The sequence below is a fragment of the Hakea prostrata genome, chromosome 5 (genome assembly GCF_041222555.1).
Source record: "Hakea prostrata isolate BN-2017 chromosome 5, UWA_Hpros_2, whole genome shotgun sequence".
NCBI lineage: Eukaryota > Viridiplantae > Streptophyta > Magnoliopsida > Proteales > Proteaceae > Hakea > Hakea prostrata.
The window spans coordinates 21,122,610-21,149,461 of record NC_142604.1 but is presented as its reverse complement, the minus strand read 5'-3'; the positions used below and the strand labels follow the sequence as shown (position 1 = coordinate 21,149,461).

General features: G+C 37.3%; 1 protein-coding gene across 1 annotated transcript; it reads right to left on the bottom strand.

Annotated features, from left to right (window-relative positions):
• Window positions 1-18,576: 18,576 nt before the first annotated feature.
• Window positions 18,577-23,968, bottom strand: LOC149015671 (bifunctional L-3-cyanoalanine synthase/cysteine synthase 1, mitochondrial-like). Its single transcript, XM_089155624.1, has 10 exons — window positions 23,715-23,968; window positions 21,137-21,246; window positions 20,600-20,657; window positions 20,154-20,417; window positions 19,871-20,008; window positions 19,729-19,780; window positions 19,436-19,515; window positions 19,275-19,334; window positions 18,982-19,062; window positions 18,577-18,854 (listed from the first exon to the last, which is right to left on the bottom strand). Exons 1-10 carry the CDS (start codon window positions 23,883-23,885, stop codon window positions 18,756-18,758), a joined length of 1,113 nt encoding a protein of 370 aa, XP_089011750.1. The 5' UTR covers window positions 23,886-23,968; the 3' UTR covers window positions 18,577-18,755.
• Between the last annotated feature and the right edge of the window lie 2,884 nt (window positions 23,969-26,852).

The window sequence follows — 26,852 nt, the reverse complement described above, 5'->3', positions numbered from 1 at the left end:
TAAATGTACATCTAACATTATGTTGGTGTATAATTGAAACAATCCATGATTCTTTTTCATTTTAGATAAGGGTTAAGGTACACAAATATTTAAAATAGGGCCAAATGGTCTGCTAAGTTTTCTGGTTCAGTGTAACTTCCGAAAATGATTGACATCATGAACAAAATACTTTGAATTTGACAGACTGAAACTTTCTCTATATTCTAAATGACAAATAATTCGATCACTAAAATTATTAAGATCGTGCTTCAGTGCTATTCAATTTTAATGTACAGTATGGTACAACTAATGGTGAGGATCAAAATTTGCGGTGGAGATTTTGATCTGGACCACTCGTTTCGCATTTGGGGGGGGGGGTTTAGTTGGGTATAGTTCAAAAAATATAAAAAAATACATGCAAAGCGAGTGGATCCCGACCACAAGTTTTAATCTTCACCGTTAGCTACATCGTGTTACGCATTAAACTGTGTAACATTGAAGCAATTACAAAAAATCGCTAATGATTTTATGATACTTTTTAGTAAGAGAAAAGAGAAAGAATCACCATGTATCTCAAATTAATGTGGTTTAATTTATGGAAGAAAATGTATTTGCTACGAACATTGGATACACAAGACCACCATGAATTTTAACATGAAGTATAGTTATAACAACCTATAATTTCTTTATCTAAAATAAACATCTCCTTTCACCTTATATAAAATATATATGTCTTTCTTATTTATCAAGAAGACTATGATAAAGAGTTACAATGATAAAAAAATTTAAGGAATATAAGATATTGGAGTAAATCATGTCAGCAATCAGAAAAATACAAATATTATTGTCGAAGAGGGAAGTTAATTAGAGCAATAGGGTTCTTGCAATGAAGTCCCAAAGAAGCAAAGGAAGGAGGTTGAGGTTAAGTACCGTGGTGACAATGGGGATCTGATGAAGTTGCGCCCTTGTTCTTGATAGAAAGTCCTCTAAATCAAAGGCATGAGAACCTTTTAGAGGGACGTTTCTTTCCAACATGGATCATGATGAGGAGGAACAAAATGAGAATTAGAGGTTACAACTTGAAGGTTGAAGGAGAAAGAGAATTATGGGAACCTTAGAAAGAGTAAAGCTGTGAATCGAAAAATAGCACCAATGAATTTATTGCTCTGACACATGAAGTCTCATTGTGTAGGACATGGCATATATTCTTGGGATTAACCATTTCAAGCTTTTGAATTCAAAAGGAGAGCAGTGGTTAGGAAGTTAAAGGGCTTTTGGAAGACTGAGGCATGGCTGTTTGATTTTGAGATAGCTAGTGATTCCCAATCACACGACCATGAGGGGCAATGTTAGTCCTCAAAAACAAAAAATTATAATTATTAATCCCCCAAACTAGTAGCTATAATATAACTAGTTCCAAAATAAACAAAGTTAAAAGATTGGGTTAAGTCAGCACCAACCTAGGACGAAAATGGGCTTGTCCAAAGTAAGTTGAAAGCCATCTGGTTATGGATGTTATTTCGAGTTTTGAATTTTAAAATTTTCTTATCTTCCAAAACCATGGGAGATTATCTCAAGGGTAGTTTAGGCAGTTTCAGGAGGTGGTTATCCCTTTCCTCTATAAATAGAAATGTAAACTAATCTGGGGCATCTCAACACATCAAATGATTATTTACACTTACCAATTTTCTCTTTGTTACCATAGATTAGGTTTTGTTCTTCTACTTTTGTAGCCTTAGCGTAGCAATGGTACATGTTTGCCAAGAAAGAACCTCATGAATGTGAGTTGCTTTCTCCCAAAATGCATCAAAATTCTCGATACACCGAGGCAGATAGAACCCACAACAACTTGAAAATTATCAATTCCCTTAGCTCAATGGCAGACCTTGGCATGCCAGCACAAATCCATATGGTAATTGGGATTGGTTGACTCTTGTAATTGAATCCATAGAATCTAAAGATATGATTCTCTGGGGTCACAAACACCCAACTTGGAATAACACAAAAAGGGGTGATCGAAGGTATGATTCTTTGGTTTAGACATGGTGAAGTGTTTTTCCTTCCTTTTTTTCTTGTGATTGTTTAGATAGGAATTAAAGATTCGTGAGCGAAAGAAAAACAAAGTGCTGTGATAGTTGGTTTTGATTGTCATAAGTAACATTGGTTGTGTACAACTGTCTAACTGTCTTTGTTTGAAGTTTTTTTTAAATGAAGACTTAAGTGTGGTGGTGGTTTTTCTTTTTTTAAAGAGTGAAAAGCTGTGTGGAAAAGAGACGATCGATTGAAGAAAGAAAATAAACCCCGCAGCGATCGGTGCTTCGATCATCACGAAGAGAAAAGGAACATTTAGTTGTTTCAAGTTTTAAAACTTTTCTTGGTTTTGATGAAATGTTTGCATTGTCAAAAAGAAAAGAAGAAAAAAAAAGGCTCAAAAAGATCTTGATAGGGTAGAGAACTTGAAGAAAGCCGGACCCAAAAAAGAAAAAGGTACTTGGTGGAGAAAAACAAGAGGAAAGAATGAAAAAATTTTGTTTTTATGATTGGATTGGTTTCGTACAAGCTGTTCCATAGGATTTTGTGAAGATTTTTTTCTAAAGGGGTTAAATGTTCCTAGGGTTTAGGGGCATTAAGGACTCAGTGGAAGTAGTGGATTAGGTGTGAAATCTCCTAGGATCCTAATCCGAAACCCATCTTGTAGATTTGAGAACTTGGAATGCCAGTAGAAGACAATAGTGGGCCATCCAAGTAGAAAGACCATTGGATCAAAACTAGAACCCATTGGTATGGATGGTGTTGATGAAGAATCTAGCATTCTGTTGAATTTTGGAAGGAGATTTGACACGAACCTAGATGGATTAGGAGCTCATGGATGGCAAATTTCGAAGGTCCTCAAGTTCTGGTAAGACCCTTTAGTAAGGTGTGCAAAAGTGGTATGAAAGTGCCATGGGGAAACCATCCTGAGAGACCCCTCATTGTGGAATTCTGGGGGTAGGGTCGACTGAGTGGGGTTACTGCAAGTGACCACCACACCAGGGAAAAATTGGGTTTTTAGGTTTGTACACTCCTATTTAATGTCGTTTTCACACTAAAATGCATCATTTTATTGTCCAGCCATCAGAGAGCTCCAATACATGTCATAGAAGTCGGAGAAGAAGGTAGTCACATATCCGATTTGAATAGTGATCTGAGATCTATTTCAAGAGTTTGAAGGAAGGATTCTTCCCTACTTCTATGTTCATTTCTTTTGATATCTTTGATGAAGGAGATCTGTGTGGGAGGATTGATTCGATCAAGGAAACCCTAACCTTAACTAGATTTAGTGACAAGAGTGATTCTTCAATCACTCTAAGTTAATGAATTCTTCATTCGTGGGAAGATCTTTGAGAAGGCATAATTTGTTACTTTTCTATTTTATCATTAGAATTGAGATCTAGGGTTGGTTATGATGTTGAACCATGTCTCGGAGGGTTTTGAGAATCTTTGGATGATCTGAAATTCATCAGAAGTGAGAAATGAAGTTGACAGAGACCTCACCAGGCTGCTGTTCACGCACCCGATGGGGGTTGCCCAGGGGGTTGCCCCAGGTGACAACCCTCTTCATGTGGGGATGACCACCCCTATTTTGACTCTAGTCAAAATGAGCGGGGTCAATTGGGGGTCGCTCGGGAAATCAACCACCCCAAGCTTCCTCCCACTTATTTACTAGGTTTTTGGACCTAGGTTTTGTTCGATGATTCTCTGATGTAATTCGAACTTAAACCATGAATTACCTAGGGTATTTTGAGACTTGTTAAGTTATCTTTGGGTATTCTTTGAAAAGGTTATATTTTACTTATCAGGTGAGAGAATTCAACCATGTATACTTATGTTTATGATTCATTATTGAATGTCCATGCTGTGCAATATATTATTTTAGCATATTTATTTTATACTTAAAATGTGTATGAAATTATCTAGAATCATGCTTTATCTTTAATTTGATGAATCATGTTGTGCTATGGGTTGAGTGTGGGATAACTAAATGTTGCATGGACTTAACCTGAAGTTGTGTCTTAACCATTGCCCTCGAAACTTTAGATTTGACATATAGGTTATAATGCATAGCTAAGGTGTCTACTTGCATTGGTTAGGAACATCCCCCATTATGTCATTACCCTATTAGCATAGGTATTGAGGCCGAGTGACTCATTGTAGCAATATTGGGTTGGTGGGTGCCCAAGACCGGTAATCAGGACATTGCCATATCGTGGGGGCCATTCATTGGTAGGGTTGCATATGGTATGACTGGGCTCATGGATGCTCGAGACCAGTAACCAACCCGTGAGAGGACATGACAGCCCCCCCTCTAGCATATGTGGATAATCAATAGGCTTACGGGGAGGCGTAGTCCGAGTTGGTGGGAGCCGTAGGATACGTCAACCCAAGATAGGTATTGTCACATCCCCCCAGCCGGTACCCTAACTGGCATACCCATGTGTGTGATCCACAACCCCGAAAATCAAGTATCGAGGAAATCATCCTCCCACATATGCAATAACATAATCATGAACAGATAAAATCAAGTATAATATTATAAACAAAAGATCTATCATGAAATAAATATTAGTATAATCAGAGTGCGGAAAATGATACCAGATGTAATCACATAAAAAAGAAGTAGAGTGAGGCGGAAACTCACTCCATAGTTACAGCGGAAATGTAGCACGTAAGTCTAAAAAGAATTACAATTGAGTTTAAAGAAAAACAAAGAAAGGAAGTCAAACTGAACTACGAGTTTTCTATTCTATAAATAACATCTTCAAAATAGTGGACTTCATCAATCCAACATAAATGTTACAACTCTACGTTACGTCTAATCGTAGTACGCAACTTGATCGCTTGAGGGATCATCAGGGTTATCTTCAAGGTTGCCAGCGCCTTGCGTGTAGTACGCTTCTTCGGCTTGAGCTTCATCGTACTGTCCTTCATAGTAGTCAATACTTGTGGAATAATCTAACAAAAAAGATTGCACAAAAAGGAGTGAGTTCGAATGAACTCAGCAAGGCAAGTTAACTCATAACAACATAAATAACATACAGCAGATCATAACAAGATGCAATGCAATATGAAACAGATAATGTATATATGCATCTAAACTCTATGTATGCTAGTCTCTATTGGCAGACATGCTTTAAGTCATAGCACCATACTTCTTTGGGAAGGTCTCAAATCACTCATCATCGGTTGGTAATGGGTCCGGCATCCCTTGGGACATTCCATGGCTAGGGGTTAGGTCACCGCTCTCTCACATCACCATTGGTCTAAGTATTGGCGCATGTCAGGGTTAAGCCTAGCCCAATGCAAGTCATCTACTCAGTTATATCAACTCAGGTCCAAATACGTCCATTCATCGCCCCTGGCGATCCTTTCCGGTATCCTTTCCACTAGAGTCAGCGTATCCTATGGCCACAACCAACTCGGACTACGGACTCATCAACCCTATTGGTTATCCACATATGATAAACGGGAAGCTCTCATGTCCCCTCACGGGTTGGTTACCGGTCTTGAGCACCCATGAGCCCAAGTCTATCCATATGCAACCCTCCAATAAATGGCCCCCACAATGTGATCCCGTCCTCTCACGGGTTGGTTACCGGTCTTGAGTGCCTGTGAATCCCCATTGCTGCCACGGGTCGTTTGGTCTCAATACCCCTCCGACTAGGGTTTGATATAACGGGGACATCCTAGACAATCCTAGGTATGACAACCAATGATTCGGGAAAGCGTCGATGGGCATCTTCGGAGAACATCCCATACTATTCCCTCCGATGTCCAATGACAGAAGTGTCAAAAGGACACCTCTCAATCCCAAACCATACTTAATCAAACACATTCTCAGATCAGTCATGTCATATACAATCAACACTTCATCATACAAAAGAGAATGTAAAAGCATAATCAAATCATTAAACAATATATAGTAATAGGCATTTCATATAATCATGAATAATGACAGTAAGACATAATTGAAGTGCTACTGTACTTACAGTAGTACATTAGAAGTATAAAATACAAGAACAATAAATAAACTCAGAGTTTCTTAAAGTAGAAACCAAAGAGTACGTGATCTATGTTATTATGAAACAACTGTCCTTACCTTGATTATCGTCGAAGATAATCCAAAGATCAAAGAGAGAGGCTCCAAACTTAGTAAGTAAACCCCTAACAATCATAGATACAACATTAGGAAAGATGCCTAAAAGATCAGAGAGCAAACGAGTCAAACAGAGCGAAAAACAAAGCTACTGACATCATTGGTCGATTGATTGGTCTTACGACTCAGTTGACCAATCAGTCGACCAACAGAATCAGTACGAAGCAAGTACGGAAATTCTGATCCGAAACTCAATCTACAGGGGTTCGAACTTCATGAAACTTGGAGGAAAACTATATGATAGTATTCTAACACTAAGGGAGTTAAGATCGGGCACTAATAATGATAAATAAACGTTACCTTCAATTAAAATCATGGTTTTCCCCAATTGGGAGAAAAACCCTAGAATTCGATGAAAAATACACTATGGAACTCACAAAAAGGCAAGGGATGATTTAGATCTCATCCAAGAAAAAGGTAATCAGAATTAGATTCAAATGCGTAATGGAAGTTAGATTTAAATGGTTACGAAATTAGATCCATGGAAAGGATTAGGGGTTAAAGAAGAATTTTCAAAGTTAGGGTTAAGATCTCTATGCTGATCATAAACCCTAAAGAAAAGAATCAGATTACGGAAGAGATGGTTGCAAGAATGCAGCATCTTCTTCCCAATCTCAGTCAAGAACAAGATCGAAGAAAGAATAAATTACAATACAGAAGAGATACTAACCTTAGACTGACAGATCGGAGATGAGAGGCTTCAGATCTGCAAAGGAATCTTCGAAATCACCGAAAAGAGTTTCAAATGAGTCTTCCCACATTCTCAGAGTGTTTTGGAGGCAGAGGATACTAAGAAACACGAAGTGTGTTTAAATAGAGAACGAAAAAACTTAAAATTGGAGTTTCTCGGATTTAACACACCATTGGTTGATTGATTGGTCTACTGACCCAGTCGACCAATCAGGTCAGCAAGGTTCAAACAGGGAATTGAAGGATCAAATGGACACTAAACCTCAAGGGCTTTTGTACACACATCAAGTGACATACCTAGTGTGTAGAAATACCTTCGAACCAAGTCAGATAATACTCCAAGTCCTTCAACTAATCTCATCTTCAGACAGGTGCAGCTTCCTTTCTAAATTTGCACAGACTTCCAAGATTGGAACACCATCATCAACATCCATGGGTTCAGAGTCAAACACCATGTCTTCTACTGAGATGGCCCAAAGCTAGCTCCTTCCTTTACTCCTGGTCTTCGGACCTAAAAACAACCTGGTTTCCAGGTCAGGGTTAGGGTTTGGATAGGGCTAGATTCACAGGTATGGATACTAAACCGAGCTGGTTTGTACTATAGGGAATATTTTAGAATCTAGAATGATGTGATTAAGTAGATGACTTAGCATTGGGCTAGGTATCTCCCTGACACACACTAGTTCTCATACCAACGATTGTGGTGAAAGAGTGTGGCCCTAATCCCCAACAATGGTCGATGAGCAGATTAATATCCCTATACTTTGGTTGTGACTCTCAATTTGGTCAGAGCCGTTGGGGTTTGTGTGAGACTACCTAGAGGAGGCTGGTGGCGTACCTCAATGCGTGTCTACCTAGTAAGAGACTTGCATGGTTAGAGTTACAGGTACATCATTGCATTGTATTGCATAACATTTTACCATCATTTGTTTACTCGTGTTTTAAACATGTGGATATATGCTATTGATTGTCTCATTGAGTTCTGTGGAACTCATCCCTGAAATTTTTCTTTTTAGACAGCTTTGTAGGTTTTGATGGGACACCGACCCCGGAGGATTATGCCACAGAAGGTGTACTTGAGGCGCTTGTGGAAGTTGACTATGCAGCGCATGATAGTTCATGTAACTGTCTGGAATGCTCTTATGGTCGATTAACAATTATAGGATAGCTCTTAGTTCGCTTTTGGGACATCGAAATAGAAACTAGTAATTTGATTAAATAATTGAGATATTGACTTGGAATAGAAGTAACCTTTTAGTTTTGATGTTCCTTCCCAGTTTTGGTACTCTTTCGGAAAGTTTTTCCTTGTGATTGATTATTAGATTTTATTACTTTTTTGCTCATGATTATGTTATTATGTTGATTGATTTGTGATTGTATGGTGAACCTGATCTTGTGACTGTGGACTAGGTGGATGTGAGACCAAGTAAATTGTATAGGCTTGCAAGAAGTATTGAAACAGGTGGAGTTCTAGTTGGCACTCGGCAAGGGGTATAAGCAAATAGAATTTGCTAGTTGTTCAGGTACCAAAAGGGGGTGCTTGTTGGTGAGTCTTCTGAGACTAGGGAAATTTGGGAGACTGAGGAGAGTCTTCACACCCGCAAGAGAATGAGGATGTCATCAAACAACATGTTGCCATTTGACCCTATGGAATCCTTCAATTCCTTCGTCGATTCTCTTCTTTCTAACTCCTTTAATCCCGATTCCCTGCTCAACTCTATGAAAGAGGCTATTATGATGAAGATATTTGATAGAGCAAATCAGAACATGCTACATCCCTTCCACAATACTTTTTATCCTGCACCAGCACAAGATCAACCTCTGATGGACAACCAGGTGACCTCTACATCTCATTTCTTGCTTTTGCTAGATAAATTTGCTCTTGTTGTGTTTGACTGTTGTTCTTGCCTTTTCCTGAGTGTCCAAAAAATTATTAACTACTTTTTCTAGTCTCCGATGCTATCTGTGGCTCTAACTGTATTGGTGATTGCTTGTGTCTGTCCTCCCAGGTCCTCACTGATAGTCTGCATGCGTTCTACTCTTAAGCTTGATCTAGTTGTAACTGTATTTCTTTCTGTTTTGTTACTTCTCTCATTTGTTTTGTGGAGAATTACTTATCTGTGTCCTAAATATCTTTTTGGAGGACAGTGGAGAGAGAAGTTAGCTATTATGAAATTGTTAAGGTGGAATGTACGTGGACTGAATGGAAGGTTTACCTTGTTAAGATTAGAAAAATTATGTAGGAAGTTTAGTCCAGATCTTTTGTTCTTGTGTGAACCCAAATGCAAGAATCTTGATTCAATGTTCAATCGTTTCCATGGTTCTCTTTTAAATTACGGATCCGTGCATGTTGTCCCTAGCAAAGGCTTAAGAGGGTTTCAAGGCGGGTTTTGGGCTCTCTCAAACAAATCTTCTCCTACCTCTGTTTTGTTTGCGAATGATCATTTCATTGGAATCAAAGTGGTTGGGAATACTTGTAATTGGGTGGCAATCTTTGTTTATGCCCCACCTCAGTATAACCTTCGCATTCCTGTTTGGATAGACCTTTTGCAACAAATTTCCAATATCTCTGATCCCTTCTTGCTTTGTGGAGACTTTAATGAGCTGTTATCCCCGAATGACAAATGTGGAGGCAACTTTAACCACTCACCTAGTCGGATTTACCTTGCAAATATTGTATCTCAGTTCCAATTACTTGAGCTAATTGGGGAAGGCTCTAAATTTACGTGGTCAAACCATAAAAAGGCACCTCATCTTACTCTTGAAACTCTTGATAGAGCCTTTGCTGATCCAAATTTTCCGAATCCCTAATCTAAAGTTAACTATTCTGCCAGCTGTTGGTTCGGATCATTCACCGTTACTCATTAATACCTGCTTTGCTGTCCCCACAGGAAGGAAACTTTTTCACTTTCAAAAGGCTTGGCTAGGGCATCCTGAGTTTCAAAATGATGTGAGTCTAGCTTGGAGGGGACTGGGATTTGAGGGTCTTAGTCCTAAATTAGCTTCTCTTTGAAATTTTCTTCGAGGGTGGAAGGCTGACAAATTTGGTAACATAAACTCTTTATGTGAAAGACTTGAGTTGGAAGTGGCGGCTATTGAACAGTGCTTGTGCCTGTACTGGTCTTTATATCATCAAAAGTTGACTTGGTTACTTTGGATTTATGATGCTCAAGAATCCTTTTGGTTTCGAAATTTCAGAACTAAGTTTATTTCTGATGGAGACAGGAACACCAAATTTTACCATAATGTTGCCAAGATCCATGTGAAACGTAGGAAGATTGAGTTCATCAAGTCCGATGAGGAATTTTTTTCAGATCCTATAGGTATTGCCAACTGTTTTGCCAATTATATGAAAGACCTGTATACCTCTAGTAATCACTTTATTCCCCCATTGGTGGAGATGTTGTTCCCATCTGAGGACATTGTCTTGAACAATGACTCTTTTTTCTGCACCACCTAACCTAGAGGAGATCCGCAAAACTATTTTCTCTATGAGGGCTACTAAAGCCCCTAGTTTCGATGGCTTCCAGGCGTGTTTCTTCCAACAGTTTTGGTCTGAAATAAATTTAGATGTGTTTCAATTTGTCTCTAATTTTTTCACTCATACCTTCCTTCCCCCTGGCATTAATCACACCCTGTTATGTGTTATTCCAAAGAATGATCATGCCTCTGTGGTGACTGATTTTGGACCAATAAGCTTGTGTAATGTCTCCTATAAAATTCTAGCATAGCTGCAAGAGTGAAGTCAGTATTGAATAAATTCATTTCCCCTTGTCAGGCAGCCTTTGTGCCGGGGAGACAGATTACCGATAATATGCTGCTGGCACATGAAATCTTTCATTTCATGAGAAAATCTAAGGCAAAAAAAAGGTTTTGTTGCCTTAAAGCTGGAAATGTCAAAAGCATATGATAGGGTAGAGTGGTGTGTTCTGTTGCATGTATTAAAATGCCTAGGTTTTGATTCCAGATTTTGTTCATTAGTCTCTGCCCTAATTTCCACAACTTCTTTTTCTATCAAATTGAATGGTGCACCCTATTCTTTTTTCTCGGGGAGCAGAGGCTTAAGACAAGGATGTCCTCTAAGTCCATATTTGTTTTTGATTATTATGGAAATTTTGTCTAGACTTCTTGGGGCCTTTAGGGCTGAAGAAGCCTTCCATGGCATTAAAATTGCTCGCTTGGCACCTGAAATTACTCATCTATTCTTTGTTGATGATACTTTCATCTTTTGTCATGCTTCTTTAGACGATATCTATGTGATCAAATCTATTCTAGATATTTTTTGGCTAATTACTGGACAGGTGATCAATTTGGATAAAAGTGAGGCCTTCTTCAGCAAAAACACACAACCTGCGATGAAGGAACAAATTTTGAATGTTTTAGGAATAAAGGAAACGGGTAAGAATTCTACTTACCTAGGCAGCCCTCTGTTCTTAGGGAAGGCAAGGTCGGATAGTTTCAACCCTGTCTTGGCTAAGCTGAAATCTAAACTAGCGGGGAGGAAAGCGCACTCTCTTTCGTTTGCGGGAAGGGCGATCATGGTTCAATCCATTATGCAAGCGGTGCCAATCTATCATATGCAGTATGTCTTGTTTCCAAAGAAGGTGTGTAATTCAATGGACTCAATTTGCCAAAGATTCTGGTTAGGCAAAGCGGATAAAGGTAAGAATCTTTCGCTTATTTCTTAGGATAAGTGTTGTCTCCCAAAACCTATGGGGGGTTTAGGGTTTAAGTGAATGGAGCTTATGAATAAAGCTCTTCTACTTAAACTCGGTTGGAGACTTTTGACGAAGCAATCCTCTGTTTGGGCACAGTGTTTTAAGGCTAAATATTTTCCCCACATTTCTTTATTTGATCCCAAGGTGGGGAAAAGGAATGGTTCAATCATCTGGAATAGTTTTCGGTCTATACTTCCAAACCTTAGGAAGTTATTAATTAGATCGGTTGGGAATGGGGAAGGAACCTCTTTCTGGTTCGATCCTTGGATACCCAATAAAGATGATCATGTTGTAGGAGAATTTAACATGCACTTTGCATCCTATAAGGCGACGGTGGCAGATGTGGCTAACATGAGAGTTAGTTTTGATTATGAAATCTCACTTACCCTTGATCCTTTAGCGTCGTCTGCATTAAATTCTATATTGCTTAACTCTCAACAGGATTCTTGGAAGTTAAATTTCTCCCCAGCACAGCAATTGTCTACTAAATTAGCATATCAACAACTGCTCGTTAATTCTAATCTCTCACCTGTATCTTGCCTAAATAAAAGATGGTGGTTGTTTTTATGGAAACTAAAGATCCATCCAATATTTATTAATTTTTTGTGGCGGCTTATGCATGCAGGAATTCCAGTTAATGCAATACTCGCCAAATGGAATCCAAATACAGGTGGCTGTACGTTTTGTGGTCATAGCACGGAATCGAGTTGGCATCTATTTTTCACTTGTGAATGGTCAAGAAGGATCTGGGCATCGGGACCCATCGGGCTAAGAACAGAATTACTGCCTTTCTCTAATATTTCAGATTTCTGTCTAGATTTGTTCTATAATTCACAACTTGGCAAACCTATGTTAAGATGGTTAGTATCTGTTATAAGTATTACTTGCTTTAGTGTGTGGCGAATGCGTAATGCTATAATCTTCAAGAAGACTGTTGCAGACCCTATAAGAGTACTGAACTATATTAACAATTGGTGTCAGGAACTACAGTTATATCCACCTGGGGAAACAAGTTGTAATCTCCAGACCTCTATATATAGGGGTTCTAGGGAAACTAATTTCTCTAGATTACAAGCATCAGTGCCCAAAAACCTCATTACATTATTTTGTGCAGGAGCTGTGCATCACAAGACAAAGGAAATAGGATGCTGCTGGGGATTAACTCGACAAGGAAAGATTGTTTACTACTGGATCGGAAAATATGAAGGGACTTCCTTTGTTGCTACGATGGCTAAAGGTTTAGCATCAGGAATGAGAATCGCTCAAAATCAACAGTTGCAGCCGGACGTAATCTTAACAAACTGGGGTCGGATCAAGGAAACCATACCTAATCCAAAAATTAGATGGCCTTTAGAAACAATTGAAGACCTACTGGCCCTCGCCTCTAAAATAGAGGGAATCCCTATTACGACCGATGAGGACCATGAAATCATAAAGTCGGCTAACTTGCTTGCTTGTATAGCACTAGGTGAGGCAACTCCATGGGACTGGACGAATTTACTGTGTAATGTACCAAACTAGTTGTATCTTGTTGTTTTGTATCAAAAAAAAAAAAAAAAAATTCAGTCCCTTGATCACAACAAAGGTGTTGAATCTGAGTTTCAATGTGTCTTCATCATGTTTAAAAAATTAGGATAAAATGATTCACTTCAGTTTTGGATTGCATCAAATAAAGCCAAGTACTACGAAAGAAATTGTCAACTATGGTTAGAAAATAAGCAGCTGATAAAGGTGTAATTTGATAAGGGCCCCAAACATCAAGGTGAATTGACGCAAAACAAGAAGTTGTAGAAATTTTGCTTTTAGAAAAGGGAAAGTGACCTTTTTTTGGCCAAAGGGCACATAGTACAAGTGCATTTATTTGAAATGGAAATGCTAGAATCCAAATGTTTTGATGGAGATGTTAAGGAATAACCAGGATGGGCATGGTGTCAGTGTCAAAAACCAAAATGTGAACTAGTAGTTGTTGTAGAGATAATGGAAGCAGATGTTGAAAGGTCAAGAAAATATAGATCACCATGTCGCTTACCCATCGCAATAATCCTCTTTGAGTGAAGGTCCTGAAATTCACAAGATTTAGGTGAGAATGTAATAACACAATTGATTCCTTGAATGGTATTGTTGTTTGTTGTAACAACAATATTATTGGTTGCCATTGCAACAAAGAGGAAGCACCCAATAAACCTATACTAATACCATCGTGTTGTGAATAAATCACCCAGGACCCGGTTTGTGTTGGTCCAACCAGGGTCAACCAAAGGTTCAAACCAAGTAAAGGGGCCAGCCTGAAAGCTATACAGGGAACGAATCCTTACCATTAGATTTAGGGCGCTGAATCTACAGTAAAGAGAAGCTCAAGTCAACAAAAGCAATCTATAAATAAGATCAAAAATAGGCTCGAAAGGTAACACACTCTAATTTCACTCAATCTACCTGCACTTTTCCTACCTTGAGGCATTCAAACACTTCTAAAGCACCAAGGAGCTATGCAACCTAAAACCTTGGACACTCACTGACTTGACCATCGGAGACGAAGCGCCGATCCAATTGGTCGGTCCATTCTAATAGTCCTCTCTTATTCCCTTTAGGTTAGAGAGGATTCAGGTCCAGATTGAAACAGATTTGTGGTGTTTGGTGTGATTCATGGTTCACAGATCCCGACAAAATCTGCACCAACATTTGGCGCCATCTATGGGAAACCACTTTCAGAACAAAAAGCTATGACTCAATCACTGGAGCATCAAGAAGATATACTAGCAAATGAGACAGCAGAGACTTGTCAAAGAGAGTGAAGAGGAAAGAATCCAAAGAGGAAGGTGAAAGAAGCAACATTACCACCGTCATCTCCGACGATGCTTACTCGTCAAAATCAGAAAGTCCTTGGAGATCGTTCTCCTTCCTCCTTGAAACTTATAATAGACAGGATAAACAACTTTCGGAAGCACTAGCTGCAACATCACAACCTAGATTCGATCACATCATATCTTAACTCAAATGGAAAACATGTAGTGTCAGATTTTGGATACACAATATCTGATGAGATCATATATTTGACAAATCGGAATTCCAAAACTACTAGTAGAACTTAGAACTCCTCTTTCCCGAGTTGATACAGTCTTTGACCAAAATCCTCGAAAGCAAGAGTTGAGGGAGAATCAAAAGATATTAGATCTAAACAAGGAAGGCTGTGGAGAAAGCTCAGATCCTAATTTCGATCCACTTCCTTTCGAATTGGAAGATCAAGTTTCAACTGGAGAAGATAGAAGATAACGACCAAGCCAAAGCAAAAAAAAGTAGAATTCTAGGAAGTCAAAGAGATCGAAAAGAAAGGATACAAAAGTCAGTCAGCAGCTATTCTGAGGTTCGTGGATCCGAAATTAGTAAAAGATTTCGTATTCTAGACAACTAGATCCAACGACTGGTGAATAAGGAAAATTAAGAGAATATGGAGGAATCTATGGATCAAAATCCATTTTTCGAAGGAAATAATGGTAACACCATTGCCACACAATTTCAAGCTCTTGGTATACACAATGTATGATGGAAGCTCTAATCCCCCAGAGCATTTGACTCAATTCAACTCGGTTATGATGCTAGCTGGAGAATCTGAAGCTTTGAAGTGTTGGTCATTCCCCTCATCTCTAAAAGGCCCTGCAACAACCTGGTTTTTTAGTATAAAGCTGAATTCAATTGGAAGTTTCAAAGATTTGACAAAAAATTTCCTATCACGCTTCCAAAGTAGTATGAAAAGTAGTAAAACAACGGACAATTTGGTAGCAATTCGTCAAAGGCAAGGAGAATCAGTTCGCAATTACATGAAGAGATTCAATTAAGAATCAATCCAAATAAAAAATCTAAATGAAGTAGTGGATTATGATGTGATGTTTAGAGGTTTGACTGACGATCACTTATTAGAGTTTCTAATGATGAACAAGCCAACAAACATTGCAGAATTGTTGTGTTCCCTACATTAGATCATGGGCAATAATATCCAAGCTAGTTTTTGTGTGTGTGTGTGTGTTCTCCATTGAGAAGTCCTTAGTCAATCTATCATTATCCTCACCAAAGACACTACAGCCCCGAACTTTGCAAGAAAAAAAATCGGATTTTGGGGGTGGGAAGTAGAGAAAAGAGTTGAGAAATATGACCAGATTTCTGAATCCTTGTCCTCTGTCAACCACTACCCTTCATTATTCTTTAGCTTGTTAATTGTGTTTCTTTGCCTTCTTTGTCTTGTCACCGAATGGAAGAATTTTGTATCTTGGCCTCCATCCTTGTGCTAGCTCACTATTGACCTCTTATGCCGATATCTTTCTTCCTCTCTTTGTTTGGTTGCTAATTGCAAGGTAAAACATGTCACCGAATTTTGGCCAATTCAGTGACTACAGAAAATTTTTCCCAAGCGAAACTTAGATAAGCAAGAAATCACCGAAATATCGGCGATATCTCGTTCGAAATCGCCGAATCGACTGATATCTCGATTTTTTGCAATATTTTGGCAATTTTAAACGATTTTAAACGATTTCTCTTGCAATTCTATAGTAGAATCTTCAAGATTAATGGACAATCTTACCAATTATATTCCAATGATTCAAGCCTCAAAAGGCAATGCGCCAAATGTGGTTAGGGAGGAGAATTTACATAGAATAATTTCTGGAAATAATTCAAATTAGAAAGACATTTTGTAGCAAAATCTTCAAAATCAATGAGCAATATTATCAATTATATCCTAGTGATTTAAGCCTCAAAAGGCAAGGTGCCAAATGTGGTTAGGGAAGAGTATATACATTGAAAAATTTATGAAAGCAATTCAAATTATGAAGGGATTTTGTAATGGGATCTTCAAGGTCAACGAATAATCTTTCCAATTATGTACCAATGATTTAGGCCTCAAAAGGTAACATGTTAAATGTGGCTAGGAAAGAGAATTGCATAAAAGAATTAATAGGAAATAATTCAAATTTACCAAGTATTGGTATCAAATTAGGCTATATAGCAAATTTGGGACCTAAATGACTTAAAATACCCCCTGAAATGGGGGGTCGGAATCTGGCCATATTTCGCCGGTTCACCGGGTTCGCCAAATGGGGAACTAGCAAAATTTGTCAAAATTTCGAGCATTGGTTTGTTGCCTAGATAGCCTTTTCTCCTGCTTTCTCCTCTCTTCTATTGGATCCTCTTGCTATATTTCTTCCAATTCTCTTTGAATTCTTGAAATTTCATTTGCTACCCCTACTATGGTTGATTTGCTCCAAGACTCTAAAGTACTAATGCAATTGTATATTGTGTTGTTACTTATATGCATCTGATACTTGTTTTGAGGTTGTCCAACCCTGCTGTATAGTGGCTTGTAGCTCTGGATGTTCTTCCCACTTTGTCTTGTAGTGGAGAGTGGCTGGTCTTTTTTTCCCCTTTGTGCATGTTGACATCCACTGGAGTATGATGTGATCCTAACATAGCCCAAATTGATTGATCAAGTGTTTGGCAATATTGTATATCCAAATGAAAAATACAAGTATTGTGTCAAGTTAGTTTATCTATATAAAATTTCACAATGAGATATTTGCAAATAAAAATTCTGGTCAAAGTTAGGGTCAAATAGGGCCAACCCGACCTTATCAGGGTTAACAGGGTCGGGGTTAGGGTTGGGCTTTTTTAAAACCTTGACAGGGTTGGGCTTGGCTTTAATTTTAATCTTTAGGGTAGGATTATGGTTCAATGTTGGCCCAACCCAACCTAGCCTATTGACACCCCCTAGATAAGAATGTATTATAATTTCTCAAAAAAATTTTGTTTTGAATTATGTGTTGATTTGGAAGGATGCCTCATCTTCCAAGGCTAGAGAGTGTCAATAATCTTAGGCTAGCGAGGTTTTGGTGTGCTTGCAAACCAAACTAGGGGTTGAGGCCAAATTTTAAAGAAACATTTTGACAAGTTCACTTAGTAATGTTGTCAACAAAATGATACAAAAAGACTATACCATATCGATATATAATATTGACTATTAGAGTCATTTATACCAACTAAATATGGTATTAGGTATGGCAATAGTATGGTATATCTATACCATTTGGTATTTGATAAAATACTGATATGGGGTAAATGTATTTAATAGCATACCAATACCGTATAAACTACCCGTACTGTATTGGCTCAACACCCTTACATTGGACATATGGTCAGACCAAGTAAGGGTGTAAAAAAGGTACGCTATTGGTAATTCGACATGATACAAAAACTCGGCACCTAAAACCAATATTGTACCCTAACCCTTTTGTACAGGTATCACTAATTCGGTATAGGTTCAATATAAGATATATTTTCAATATGTAAATGGTATGAACACTGTATTGAGTACAACATGGTATACAAAAGATACTAAAATAGTACTGTTTGATACATTACCTTCGGCATGACACCGATAACCGCTATTGAATTAGAAACCGTTTTTTCACACCATACTGTATCTTTTTTTTAAATGATTCAGACCATTTCAGAATAGGATTTTGGCACCAATTTTTTTTTTTTTTTTTTGTGGGAATTGAAGACTTTATTTATTTAACTGAAATCCCCGCAAGATCTTACACATTAAAGAGTCAAAGAGCAAAATCCAAGATAAAAAGGGTGGGGGGTGGGGGTGGGGTTTGTGGGGAGAAGTGGTACACGAACCAATCTTGAGAAAGAGCCGCTGATTTGGCAAATTCACCTGTTGCAAAGTTTGCTTCGCGAGGGATGTATGAGAAGGAACATTATGTGAAGGATGTGCGAGCCTGGAAATACATGTACTTAGGTTTATTAGGTGAGAGATTTTCCAACTTCTTTAGGATGTTGGAAGCATAAGAGACAAAACAAGCGATTGGTTGTTGCTTTCCACTTGGATTGGCATCGGATTGTCACCCTGCGGCCAACTGGCCAAGTTAAGGGAATGAGGCTCTAACATTGGTTGCCTCTTATTACGTCACTGGAAGTAGAATTCTAAATAATTAAGCAGAATCATAAAGAAGGGAATGGATTCTATAATAATTGATATAGTGATCTGATACACATTTACAAGTGAAAGCTTTCTAATGACCACATCAATTTGATAATTAACATTCAACTTGACACAAACATCATACATATTTCTTATTAGAAACCCCTGATTAGCTCCGTAGCAATGAATAGACGAGGTAATCCTAATCCACTGAAACTGGTTCCATCTTCATGGCCTCATCCCTCAGGTCTTGGAAGAGTGCAGATGACAAATATCTTTCTCCAAAGCTTGCATGAATAGTCTGAAATTGAACCCAAAATCCACTTAATACATGCATCAGGTGGTACTTACAAATGGGTCCAAACAGGACATATGAACTACAGTACAAGCCAAGAGAATAATGGAGAAAGGAAAAAAAGTTTTCTTACCACAATAAGTTTCCCTTTGTTCTCTGGCATCTTTGCAAGCCTTATTGCTGCAACTGTATTTGCTCCAGATGAAATTCCAACCTTCAGAAATAAAAGTTGATATAAGACTGCAATGTTGCTTGAAACAGTATAGTTGGCTTACCAATGGCTCAAGAATATGCTAATTACAATCAGATTAATAGTTAAAGGAGATGGGGGAGAAAGAAATGAACTTTCAAAAGACAATGGCGAGACATCAACGACTTTGAGCTGACAAGAGATAAGGATTTAAACACATTGGATTAAACTATTACCATGAGCCCCTCCTTCACAGCCAACTCTCTTGCCATATTCACTGAATCTTCACTAGAGACCTAAACAAATTCAAATTGCATAATTAATCAGTTTTCAGATTGATCAAATTAAATTGTTGTAAGAAAGGATACTTGATAACCACATCACCAACAACACTTGCCTCAAGAACAGCATCCATTACATCCATGTCCAATATCTTGGGCTGAAACCCAACCCCATTGCCAGTTATCAGATGAGGACCTAGTAAAGATGATAGAAACGATTAAGAATGTTACTACGAATAAGAATGAATTTTAAGATTCTCAGCGTGTAATACAAGGATTATTTTCTGTACCTGCATGCACATACATATACTGTTAATATGATAAACAGAAAGAGTAATACTACTTAGTTTCTTAATGCTAAGAGAACTCCACCGGGTTGTCCGAATAAGATTATAATAATTATTCTTACCTGGCTTACCACCATTCAGTATGTTGCTCTCTGCAGGTTCTAGCCCATATATCTGCAAAAAATGTGCAAAGAGAAGATGGAAACTTAAACATTGTAAAATGCAACTAGATGCATATGCACTCATAAAGTAAGATAATTTTACCTTGCAATTAGGATTTTTGGATTTCAAATAGCGTCCAACTCCAGAGACAGTGCCTCCACTTCCTATTCCCATAATAAAGATGTCTACATTGCCAAGAGTGTCTTCCCATATCTCAGGTCCAGTAGTATCATAATGAATCTAATTACAATGAGAGATTAACTATGATCACATTGATTGATGTAACTCATTTTGTGAAATGCACGTAATACGGCCACAGATCGTCTTCAAACTATATTAACAGAGAAAAGGAGGAATATTTTTGAGACTTTATGGCAGAAGCTACCTGAGTATTTGCAGGATTTTCAAATTGTTGCAGCATGACAGCATTTGGGGTTGATTCCAAAAGATCAAAAGCCTTTTTCACTGTACCTCCCATACCTTTGGTAGGATCGGTGAGGATTAGATTTGCTCCAAATGCTCTCATAGTCACTCTCCTCTCAAGGCTTGTGTATGAAGGCATGGTGAGAGTCATCTTGTAGCCCTTCATAGCCGCCATAAATGCCATACTTATTCCCATATTCCCTGATGTTGGCTCAATCAACTCCGTCTGCCATACCATACATACAAAATTTCACAAAAAATAACTACTCTGTATCAGAAAAACTTGCAACTATGCAACAAAACCAGTTAGTCAAGTGAAAATGATTAAATTATATACATTATCCTGTGTCAAGTAGATTGCCATATTAATATGCAAAATTGGAACTGTGAAATACAAAAGGAATTTACCACTCCAGGGGTTATCAGTCCTTTCTTTTCTGCATCTTCAAACATGGCCAGTGCAGGTCTGATACAAGAACATAAGTGAAGTAGTCAGCCGCAATTAACAGAAAGAAACCTGATCTATGCTCTAAGCACTAATCTAACATTACAGTTCTAAAAGGTCTCATTTCATGAGGGGGGAGGATTGGAAGTTGGAATCCTTATATGTATAGAGGTACTTGAGTGATACCCAACTTATACTCTAATATAGACTGTTAGATATTAGAATCTAGATGCATTATGGTTCTAGTTGGAGAGTCTATTAATCATATAACCCTAGTATTTCTATAAGTACTAGCTGGAGGCAACACTGGGTATTCTTAAACCTAATAGTAAAAACCATGGCTTTCAATTCAATCACAGATGTGTGACTATCTTAATCACACCAGGTCTAGCAAAAAAGAAATGGTGATGTTTATCAAACGGAGTTTGGATTTAGAGAAATAATTCAAAGAAAGTAAATAAAACAAGCATCATGAATAAGTCTCTGAGATTGACTAATACCTGTCCTTGATGCTAGAAGTGGGTTGGAACATTTCTTGCTTGACAGCTACATAAGCTCCACAACCTTCAGTCACTTTGTTTAGATAGACAAGAGGAGTTTTCCCAATAAGCTGGAGAAGTATGAAAAAGAAAGAAAATTAACTGGAGCCCAACATATAACACATCTTGAACTGAACAAAGAGAGGGAACTTTTGTAAATACACCTAAAAAATTGGGGTATGCCACTGAGGAAAGAAATGGTTGGATTGTCTAACGACTGACCCCTACTGGTCCAATTCATTTGTGATCAACTTGATTACAGACCAAATACCTGCAGGTCATGGTAATGGCAATTCCAAATTCTAGAACCCCTTTTAACATGGAAATGTCTCAAGGAAAATTTATCTAGTCCATTTCCTTGTCAGAAATGGACCATCCATTTTCTTGTCAAAAATGGACCATCCATTTTCTTATAGATGTGTGACATATGTCCCAACACCATATCAAATGGTTGATGTGACTTATAAATGGATTTCAACCATTTGATATGCTGGTGGGATATATGTCACACATCTACAAGGAAACAAATGATCAATTTCCTTGTTAGAAATGGATTTGATATTGGTCCATGTCTCACGGGTAATTAGGTTTGAAGAGTACTCTAAAAGTTAGGTCAGACCAAATGATTCAACTCAATGGACCATCGAGCCAACCGGTTTTTACCCAACCATTCGACTCAGTTGAGCCTCGGATCTACGATGTAACATATGATCTGATTGAAAATTGTCCTCCTTATCATCATAAAAAAATTATGTAAATTCTACACCCAAAAAAAAAAAAAAAAGGCTGAGGCTATAAATGTATGTAAATTGAAGTAGAACATCCATCCCATCCGAAGATATACCAAACTCATAAAAAGGAAGAAAAAAAGGAAAAAAGGAGAACTCTCCCTTGTAAAATTTCTCTGGAAGAGACAAGGTTGGTTTGGAAAAAAGAACCCAAAGCAGAAATTAGTTTCAATGTATTTTGATTGTTTAATCGTCTATAAATTCGACCGTCGTTAACTTTTTCAAAGGGTGTCCCGTTTCAGTAAAACAACTAAAAAGTCGTGATCGAAAAGCATTCCCGTCGAAGCTCTCTCATTTGATTCAGTGAATCTCAGCCAATCGTATTTCTCCAAAATCCAAATTGAGAAATTTGTTGTTTTTGGTAATGAATCCAAATAGAGAAATGAGAAAATGATTTGCCCCATGGGACATGTTTGGCTTTAGAGATAACCCAATTGCAAAAGCTAACCCCTTGTGACGGAAACCAAATAAAAATGAAAGTCGTTTTCCTTTTGTGGGCCCCACGGAATTTTCTTCAATTATAATAATCGTGGGGCCGATACGATTGATACTATAAGATTCTTCACGTCATCAGTATTGATTTCCCCCAAAAATAAATAAAAAATATAAAAAAGAAAGAAAAGAAAAGAAAAACCATGTGAGTTGTTAGTGGTACAACTAAATAAAGGATAAAATGGTTAAAAAAAATTTAAATTAAATTATTTTAATCATCATCAAATCAATCAAAAGAAAATAGAGATCCACAAAACCACAAGATGAGGAGGAAAAAAAATATAAAAACACATGTTTAAACCCAAGACAAGATGGGGTGGAAAAATGCATAAAAAGACATCATTCAAGTCAATGCATAGTTGGTAGAGTGGTAAGATACGTATTTCGTATTTCTTATGTGCAGAGATCATGGATTTGACCCTTCCAAACGACAGCTCCTTCTAAAGATGTAATCAAGATGGGCATAAGCTGGCCCGTATAAACCTCAGACACCAAGAAAAAAAGAAGAAAGAAAACACGTTTGAACCAAGACTTTTTTGGATTTATTATCTCTATGGAAGAAGCCTCGAAAACACATCCATGCCTCTAAGAAAAATTAAAAATAAATTATTCCAATATTATCGAGTTATCAAAAGTGGTTAGACACGTTTAAATCCATATGGTTTTGGATTTGATATATTGAAGATACATCGATAATATCTAATAGATATATTTTAGTATTTCCTGAAAATTGATTTTTCAGGCTTTATCGTCTTTTATCTACACCATAAAAATACGGAAAACAATACATCCTCTTATATCTAATATAGTCATAGTAAGTACACAGAGGTCATAAATTTAAACCTCCATTTTTCGGCCCACTCGTCTTTAATGATTTAAAATAAAATAAAATAAAGAATTTAACAAGGAAAAAATAACGAACAAATAAGATCAGTACAGGCAACGATTGTGTGAACGACCTGAATCGGCAGGGCGGCAATTACTCACATCTCTCACAAGATTGATAGACGAGAAGCAAAGAAATTCAAACAACACAAACGCAAACACAGTGATTGATGGATGAGAAGCCAAAAAGAAAGGGAAATTACAAATTTGAGAAAACTGGAAAAATTAAAAATCAAAGAAAATCAAAATGATGAACAGTAGTAACAGCAATAGATCGGCAAGATTTGAAAACACTGCAACTAGTAAATACCAGGCAACAAGAAGATTGAAAAATAAAATAAAGAAAAAAAGGAGGAGAAAGCGAGCTAGAGTACCTCAGAAACGTCCCTCTTGACATTAATTCCGGGGAAAACCTTGGGAAGATCCCTGATTCTCTGTGAAAATGATGAATCACCAGCAACAGCTTGAGAGGAGAAATTGCTACTCTGAAGAAGAGTTTTCAGAGAACCAGATCTTCTTCCTGTGAACCTTATGATGCCCGCCATTAGTGAACACTGCAAGCTTACCAACCCGTAACTGTAGCTTCTGCAGAAGGGTGCGGGCGGTGAGGATTGAGTGACGGAAAGAGATAGCTAAGACCCCCTTTTATAGGAAAAGAGACCAATAAAATATTTGTTTTCCTCCATTTATAATATATATATATATATATGTGGTGCGTTTGGTTACTTAGTTCCACCCATACATGCATTGATTAGGATTTAAAATTCATAAAATCAGCTCTCAATCATCTATAATTAATGAAGGGTGAACCAAAAAAAAAATTCATCAATGAAGGGTGAAATCCATAAAACCAGCACTTTAGAGTCATGTATCATATTAATTAAGGCCAACAAATTTGGAGCTTCTCTAGCATAAGGAAAAAGTGTGTCAAATGCCTGGTTCAGCACAATTTTGCTGAACCAGCACAGAAAAATTGAATCGGTTTATCATATATGTTTTTGTTGACTTATATGCCAAAGTGGACAAATGGCACAGAATAAGTGTGCCATAATGATTACCATACAACCCCTTAGCTTCCATTATTACATGGAAAAATGAATCAATGGAATCTACTAAAAATTTGTGATTTTGCATGATTCGTGATTCTGGTGGAAAAAATCAAACTCATACATATTCAAATTCACGAAATTACATAACCAACCGCACTCTAATTTTTTTCTTTAAATCTCATAAATTTGGAAAATTCTTCTTAAATATTAACTCCCTTTGGTAATCGGATGGTAACCAGGGTCAATAATTTTTTATTATAATTTGAAGTCCCATAAGACTATAAGTGTTAACCAATACATATCTGTATTTATTAGAGAATTTGTTTGAGTAGAGAAGGAGAGAAGAGTGAAATTATAAAAGGTTTGTGGTTCGGTTGAAAAATGTAATTAGATATTTTCCACTATATTCATATGAGATATTATGTACTCTTGTATATAGAATTCATAGGATTACAATCTTTTTTATTCATTCGTCTAGGATTTTGGTAGTTGTAATCTTATGAAGTCCCTGTATTATTAGTCTTTTAAAGTTTCGATTTACAAAAAGTAGTGGATGAGAATTTGGGCTTGTTTGGTAATTTGAGTCGGAGATTTCAAAAATTTTGAGATTTCAAATCTATAAATTTCATATTTGTGGAGTCATGGTTCATAAAATTAACTGTTTGGTTAACCTGAATCTTTGGAATGAAATCTATAAACTCATCCTGAAAAAACATTTATAGAATTATGGTTCAAATGTTTAATGTTTTTATAGTAGGGGATATAGAGATTTCACCTCAAACCTAAAAAATCTACAGATTCATGTTTTTAGTGTAAAAAGGTGAAACTCTAGACTTCATGAATCCAGAGATTCAAACAACCAAACGGGCATAAATCTCCCATTTGTGAATCCAGAGATTTCAAACCATTGGATTCATGTAACAAAACATGCCCTAAAATATTGATTATGGGTCTACAAAAATTATGATTAATTACTTCAAACACTATTTTGAATAAGGTAGATAATTCATTGTTACCTTCATGTGCTATCTCTAGATAAGATAGATACTTGGGGTATCTTCAAATAAGATAGAGTCTTTAATATTTTTGTATGTTGCAAAATTGGATACAAACGAAATCCTACGTAATTTAAAATACAAATATCGACCATAATCAAAATATATATTGATCAGTAAAATACAATACTCAATACGAAATAATGCATCTCATGAACAAACCTAACCGCTACGATACATAATACCAGAAAGTTTTATACCGAAAACTCGACGGCGATAAATTAGACATGTTTTGTTACTGTTTACACCCGAAAGTGACCGCCACTCGCAGCAGATGTGTTTTTGACACAGAGAGAAACACACTAAGGGGAATGAATGTATCAAAAAGTCCATGTTAACTCAGGCGGTTCATTTCACCACATGAAAAAACTCGCGTGGTTTTCTGTGAAGAAATTTGTTTTCTAAAATGAGTCAAAACTTGATTCCTACATAATCTTTTATACTGAAAAATATAAAAGACAAAGTTTGTGGGACATATGATAGTGGGAAATGGGAATAGAATCTCAGTGTATGAGGTACTCTAATTGAAATTCCTTTTGAAATGGATCCCTTGTATGATATTATGGCAAAGTGTGTGGGTGTGTGTTGTAATTTTCCAGTAGATATAATTACCAAACAGGCGGCTTTAATGCAAGACTACTATCTAACATTTTCTGTCCCAACTTGTTTGGTATGCCTCTCCTCTTAGACTTGTTAGTTTGTAATATCCCTAGGAGTTTGTCCCCTTTCTAATCAATAAAGTTTGCTTCACCAAAAAAAAGAAAGGAAGGGTATTGGTGTGTTGTAATTTTCTATTTATTAGTGAATTGAATTTTGTATATTTGGATTCTCTATTTTATTGTGCTCTTCTTATTGTCTTCCATCACTGAGTACTGATAAAGTAAACTAGAAGTGAGTCTCTCTTCTAAATATATAATCAAAAAGTGTAACAAAACAGTTGAATCATGTAAATCCTATGTTTTAACATTTTTCAATATTTTGTAATTCGTATAAGTTACTATGGTTTGATATTTTAGGTGCTGATTGGTGCAGATATATTTCCATAATAAACTAAGTAAATGCCATCCAAATATTCTAGAAGTGTTCAATAATTGGTGTATCGGTATGATTGGAGATACGGCTGCAATTGGGCCGGGCTGGGCCGGGCTTTTGCAATCCCAAGCCCAGCCCTATATGGTATAATTTGAGCCCATTCTCGCCCTGGCCCTAGTTCAGGGCCAATGATTATTGTCCCTGGCCTTAAGCCCTACAGGGCCAAGCCAAACCTATTCCCGCCCTAATTGGCTCTAATTGGGCTAGGTCGGGATGGGTTGGCCCTGACCCTGATTGGCCCTGTCCCTGGCCCTAATTGGCCCTGATTGGCCCTGTCCCTGGCCCTGACCCTGATTGGCCCTGTCTCTGGCTCTAA